Source organism: Rhipicephalus sanguineus, chromosome 10, assembly GCF_013339695.2.
Source record: "Rhipicephalus sanguineus isolate Rsan-2018 chromosome 10, BIME_Rsan_1.4, whole genome shotgun sequence".
NCBI classification, from domain to species: domain Eukaryota; kingdom Metazoa; phylum Arthropoda; class Arachnida; order Ixodida; family Ixodidae; genus Rhipicephalus; species Rhipicephalus sanguineus.
The window spans coordinates 6,124,571-6,130,570 of record NC_051185.1 but is presented as its reverse complement, the minus strand read 5'-3'; the positions used below and the strand labels follow the sequence as shown (position 1 = coordinate 6,130,570).

General features: G+C 47.6%; 1 protein-coding gene and 1 long non-coding RNA gene across 3 annotated transcripts in view; one reads left to right on the top strand and one right to left on the bottom strand.

Moving 5' to 3' along the window:
• Positions 1 to 599: 599 nt before the first annotated feature.
• Positions 600 to 6,000, bottom strand: part of LOC119406893 (hemocytin) — a 162,907-nt gene continuing 157,506 nt past the window's right edge. Inside the window, exons 75-78 of the mRNA XM_049419568.1 lie at positions 5,102 to 5,156; positions 4,014 to 4,175; positions 2,711 to 3,556; positions 600 to 2,308 (exon numbers count right to left, since the gene is read on the bottom strand). Coding sequence (XP_049275525.1) covers positions 738 to 2,308; positions 2,711 to 3,556; positions 4,014 to 4,175; positions 5,102 to 5,156 — 2,634 coding nt within the window. The 3' untranslated portion in view covers positions 600 to 737. The remainder of the gene's footprint in view (positions 2,309 to 2,710; positions 3,557 to 4,013; positions 4,176 to 5,101; positions 5,157 to 6,000) is intronic.
• Positions 1,846 to 3,004, top strand: LOC125760009 (uncharacterized). 2 transcript variants are annotated; one of them, XR_007417672.1, is made up of 3 exons: positions 1,846 to 2,038; positions 2,309 to 2,443; positions 2,846 to 3,004. It is a non-coding gene; the product is annotated as an uncharacterized LOC125760009 (long non-coding RNA). The 2 variants fall into 2 exon arrangements; XR_007417673.1 differs by lacking the exons at positions 1,846 to 2,038; positions 2,309 to 2,443 and adding an exon at positions 2,515 to 2,575.

Below are 6,000 nucleotides of genomic sequence, written 5' to 3'. Positions count from 1 at the left end.
AAAACTAGATTTTCACTTATGTAAGTACGGCTGTTGTATGCATTCCAGGAAATGTATAGAAGGCGTGTGCAACTTACAACTATGTAAAGAATTAAAATTCCTCCGTTCTACGGCATGCGTGTTTGTTTGCTTCTTATTGTTTTTCAATGTAGCCTAAAGCTCGGATATCAGAAGGACAGACCCGGAAAGGCTTTAGTTCTGGCTTTTAGTTCCAACAATACCACACAACAATACACATCTTTAATGTATGTTGTATCTGCATATATTTTTGTAATTAAGGCTACGTAATCACGTAGAAAATATATGCCCTGATCTGTTATGGTCCTAAAAATATTGTTACGTGTAGCACACGAACACATTCAGTGACGGCACATGGTTATAAGTAATTGAAGTTGAACTGAGGTTAGGCAAACATGACGATTATAACATCTCCTTAATTGCGCGTCTGCCTTCAGAGTTTTTGTTAGAAGTTGTTACTATAACCAGAAACAGCGTGAAAAACGGCTATTGCTTGGTGTAAAACATATTTGACAGGAGAACCCTTGCTTCAGCACTTATTGTGCTCAACAGAAAAAAAATGTGACTCAGTAAACGTGATAGTACAACCATGAAGACAGAGCTTTATTTCTTTTTGTCTTAATTTTTGGTAAAAAACATGGCGGACACTGTATGTTTTGATTATGCTCAGAAGAGGGCGGTGAGACGGCGAGCTCGTTTGAAAAGGGAGGGAGTCAGCTCTAGATATCACTGAGGGGTCGTCTGCTCCTGTCCTTCCTTTTTTTAGATCCCCCTCGTGATTTCTTTCGGTTTCCCGGCGCGAACTGCTCGCTCTGTTCCAAGCGTTCCGGTACAACTGGGGGTTCATGCCTACCGAATTCACCCAATCCAAAGTTGAAATGTTCTGCGGCATCTTCTGGTCTGTACGGCACTTGCGCAGCGTACGTAGGCTGGAGGTTATGCTTGAGTGCGGCTTGGTCAATTTGACGTTGCAGATGCCCAAGAGCCGCATCCACACCGTGGTCTACGACGTGCGAAGCATGCTGTGCGACACCATGTGCTATGTCTGGTATTAAACCGCCACCAATATCTGGGACTAGGTGACCTCCTACGCTCCCGCGGATGCTACCTGGAAGACTTCCGCCGAAGTGGACGCCAACGTTGCCATGAGGGCCGCCACGAACACCTGCAGCAAGGCCAGCATGCAGTCCACCAGCGTTACCAACTCCCACGCTGCCTTGGGCGCCGCCGCCATGACCTAAGCCGCCACCGATCTCTGGGACAAGGTGACCTCCTACACCTCCGCTGATGCTACCTGGAAGACGTCCGCCAAAGTGGACGCCAAAGTTGCCGTGATGACCACCGTCAAAACCGGCAGCAAGGCCAGCGTGCAGTCCACCAGAGTTACCGACCCCTACGCCGCCTTGAACGCCGCCGCCATGACCTAACCCGAAGCCACCGCCATGGCCTAAGCCGACGCCTCCGGCAAGACCTAAGCCGAAGCCACCACCATGTCTCAATTGGTCAATGTCGGGCCTGTAAGGCTCCTGAGCAATGGGGCCATGGCCAGCCGGCGGTATATGATGCGGCGTGTCTTCAGGCCTGTATGGCTCCTGAGCGAATGGGCGATTTGAGCTGAAAGACTCGGGGCCAGCTGCGTCTTCAGGATTATATGGCACTTGACTTATCGGAGAAAACGGATTCCATGGCTGCTGTTCCACAACTTCCTCCGGCCTATACGGTTCTTGTGCTATTTGGCTCATTGACCCGGGTTGTCGAGCTTTCTCCTCCACGGCTTCTTGATGCAAACGCTCTCGGGCACTTGGTAGGCTCGGCTTTGATAGATTTTGGGGTGGTACGTCCTCTGGACGGTAGGGTTCTTGTGCGATTTGGCTGATTGGCTCAGGTCGCTTTGGTTGTTCCGTCACGTCTTCTGGTCTGAATGGTTCCTGGGAGATCGGTCCTGCCGGTTTCACTGGTGTTGGTTCTTCAACATCTTCAGGCCTGTAGGGTTCTTGCGCAATTTGGCTGAATGGCTCAGGTCGCTTTGGTTTTTCCGTCACGTCTTCTGATCTGAAGGGTTCCTGGGCGATCGGTCCTGCCGGTTTCACTGGTGTTGGTTCTTCAACATCTTCAGGCCTGTAGGGTTCTTGCGCGATTTGGCTGATCGGTTCAGGTCGCTTTGGTTGTTCTGTCACGTCTTCTGGTCTAAATGGTTCCTGGGCGATCGGTCGTGCCGGTTTCGCTGGTGTTGGCTCTTCAACATCTTCAGGCCTGTAGGGTTCTTGAGCGATTTGGCTGATCGGTTCAGGTCGCTTTGGTTGTTCCGTCACGTCTCCTGGTCTAAATGGTTCCTGGGCGATCGGTCCTGCCGGTTTCGCTGGTGTTGGCTCTTCAACATCTTCAGGCCTGTAGGGTTCTTGAGCGATTTGGCTGATCGGTTCAGGTCGCTTTGGTTGTTCCGTCACGTCCTCTGGTCTGAATGGTTCCTGGGCGATCGGTCCTGCCGGTTTCGCTGTTGTTTCTTCAATATCTTCAGGCCTGTAGGGTTCTTGCGCGATTTGGCTGATCGGTTCAGGTCGCTTTGGTTGTTCCGTCACGACTTCTGGTCTGAAGGGCTCCTGGGCAATTGGACCTGCAGGTTTTGCTGGTGTTGGCTCTTCAACATCTTCAGGCCTGTAGGGTACTTGTGCAATCTGGCTGATTGGCTCAGGTCGCTTTGGTTGTTCCGTTACGTCTTCCGGTCTGAATGCTTCCTGGGCGATCGGTCCTGCCGGTTTCGCTGGTGTTGGCTCTTCAACATCTTCAGGCCTGTAGGGTTCTTGCGCGATTTGACTGATTGGCTCAGGTCGCTTTGGTTGTTCCGTCACGTCTTCTGGTCTGAATGGTTCCTGGGCGATTGGTCCTGCCGGTTTCGCTGGTGTTGGCTCTTCAACATCTTCAGGCCTGTAGGGTTCTTGTGCGATTTGGCTGATTGGCTCAGGTCGCTTTGGTTGTTCTGTCACGTCTTCTGGTCTGAATGGTTCCTGGGCGATTGGTCCTGCCGGTTTCGCTGGTATTGGCTCTTCAACATCTTCAGGCCTGTAGGGTTCTTGTGCGATTTGGCTGATTGGCTCAGGTCGCTTTGGCTGTTCCGCCACGTCTTCCGGTTTGTATGGTTGCTGAGCAATGGGCTCAAATCTTATTGGGTTTTCTTCCTCCTTCTCTGGACTGTAGGGAACTTGGGCAATAGGAACATTGCTTTCGGGTTTAGTTGGCTTCGACTCAACTTCGGTATTTGGTTTGTTCGCTTCCTCGTCTCGAGGTGGCTGATCGCCTTGCATCGTTTTGTACATACTAGTGTTTGTTAAGGGGATCTTGACACCGACAAAACCTTGATTACCATAGGGTTCTTCTCGTTCTCTGGTACTGGGAACGCACGGCGTACAGGAACACGCGGCTGGTTGGTTGAACGATCTCGCTAGCTTTCTCCCGTTCTGGCACCTCAGTTCAATCTTCACCGTACTCCAAGTTGAAGGCTTGCAACATTTGCAGTCAGACTGAAGCTCCTGTGAATCTCCTGCAAAAGTATTTAAGTTTTCGTGTAAGAACGGATGATTAGGCACTGCGACGACTGCCAACAAAGAAGTGAAAAGACGCAGACAAGCATTCTTGAAAATATTTGTATGTTTACTTTTCTTTTATGCCTTTTGGTACACCCTAGTTTCCCATTGATAATTTCTTTGTATTCGAAGGCACAAATTCATCTAGGTGCAGCTCACAACACCACGCCTGTACTGCGCGTAACTCATTCGAGACACGTGCTTAGGTGGTCACAATACTAATTTAATTGTTTCACAGATTATAATATTTTTGACAACACTGGCTTATCTTGTATCGTCTTCTATTAAGTGTATGCACCTTCAGTGTTGATTATGGCCTGCTTGTCAAGAGTAATGTAACGTTGTGCGTCCTACACGTTGGCTTCATAAAGAAAACGCGTCAGAGTTATGACTAACGTTATGAGTAATATTTACCAGTCGCAAAATAAGCATGTGACTCGCAGTTGCCGGCGCACTCCATTGCTCCTTGAACTGGCTCTGTGTTGACACAAAGTCCCCACTTTTGATGGCGGTACACGAACTTCTTGAGGGTTTGCTGAAGTTCCATCGGTGCGGGTGAGCAGACTTCTTCGGACACTGCGCAAAGGACATTTGGAATGAAGAATTACCGCCCATACTTTATTTTGCATCTCTTGCCTTCCACGAACTGTGTGACGATTATGTGCCACCGCAGAAGGCAGCATGGGGTGAATGAAGCACCATAATTTGCTTTCAAAGTTTTACCTTGCCCTAGCGTCAACGGGCATGTGCAATTGTTTAACATTAGACCCCTTGAAATCCGGCGCTGCATCGCGGTTATCTATTTTTTGTATAAATTTGACCACAATACCGTTTCCTGTACGCAGTTACTAGTGTCTTTAGTGTTTTCCGTGCCACGACATAGCGTACGCGACCTCAGTGTTTTCTGTATTCAGTCAACATCTACCGCTAACGCTCTAATGCGTCTTTCAACTTAACGATATGCCTTGAGTGATGATGATGACATCTTAAGCTCTCATCTGCATTTTTTGAGTGATTTTGGTTGTTCTTCTTCAGAGCTCTTCACACTATTTTGTAACGATGTTCGCTCGTATTTTGGGCTTTCTTATTTTCTTGATGAATTACAAGTAAATCACTTCTAAGAGCTTTAGCTGTTCGTGGACGCCTTGGAAATAATTGAATTTATTTAATGGTGCCAATACGCGCTATTTTGAGAAATAAACGGTAGTAGTGTTTCAGTACAGAGACTGTATAAAGTTCAGATACATTAGTCTTAGAAGCCTTCGGGGCTAATATGTGTTTCTGGTACCAACCTAGGTAGTGTGCATCGCAACTTACGACATCGCAAATTGATTCCAGTTCAGCGAACTCCTTGCACCCTGACATAATGTTTAATTTGAAAATATGTTTCTCGTCGCCAAGTACTCCCTCAAATCATAAAAATTGAAGGCACTCGTAAGCAAACACTAAACATTAATTTGTGAATTTGGAAGCGCACTAAGTAGAAAAACGTTATAGCTTACCAGTGGTGATGTTGCATTTTTGGCAGCAGTGATTTTCGTCCCATACTACCATATCCTGGGAATTTAGAAACGAAGCATGTGTTAGTGTTCGTAATTTAGAAAAAAAAATATTCCACTAGATACGTTTAGAGAGTGCGAGTAAAAAGGGGGTGATGACATCATCCACTGGGTACGTTGTGAGTGTATCGGCTTGCAAATGACGTCAGCGAACATGAAATTAAGCACCTTATGGTCATTTCGATGTCTCCTTGCTTGTCCCATTGCGAATAACAAAACACTTGTGACGAATCATGACAAATCAAGCAGCCGGTCGAACCGCTATGACCAGTAATTGTCTCATTTAAGGCTGACGCCAGTAACGTTCCAGTCGAGATAGAAAGCCGTGTCTCTCCCCGCCCTTATGTCGTGCCCCTCCCGAGGTCTGAGCGCGTGTAATGTCGACTGCCTTGTGCAATATGGCGAGAAGGTCCGTAAAGCGACGTGTATTTCCCTCCACCGAATCTGTAGCCGCTTTTATGAAAGATTCAGTGCTTTCAGGGGAAGCGCATGCACCCGAGAGCGTTGCATTTTCGTCTACAGGTTTCGATCTTCCCTTCCCGTGTATTCTTGTTGAGACAGGAGGGGTATATAGAAAAAGGAATATTTTTGTAAAGAAATGACAGATAAATGATGGCGATAGCTGTATGCCACCGATGGGCTTATCTTGAAGATTGAGGCTGGCAGTTACATCGCCCGAGCACATCTTACTGTGTCGTGGTGGTATTTACCACCTGCCCAAAAATATCTGTCACTTTTATAAACGTAAAAAGGCGTGACACTTCATTGCAAGCTACTCGGATCCTTCCAGAGACACGGCATATTGCAGGCACGCTTGTGAAAAACGGTTTATCAAACCAGGA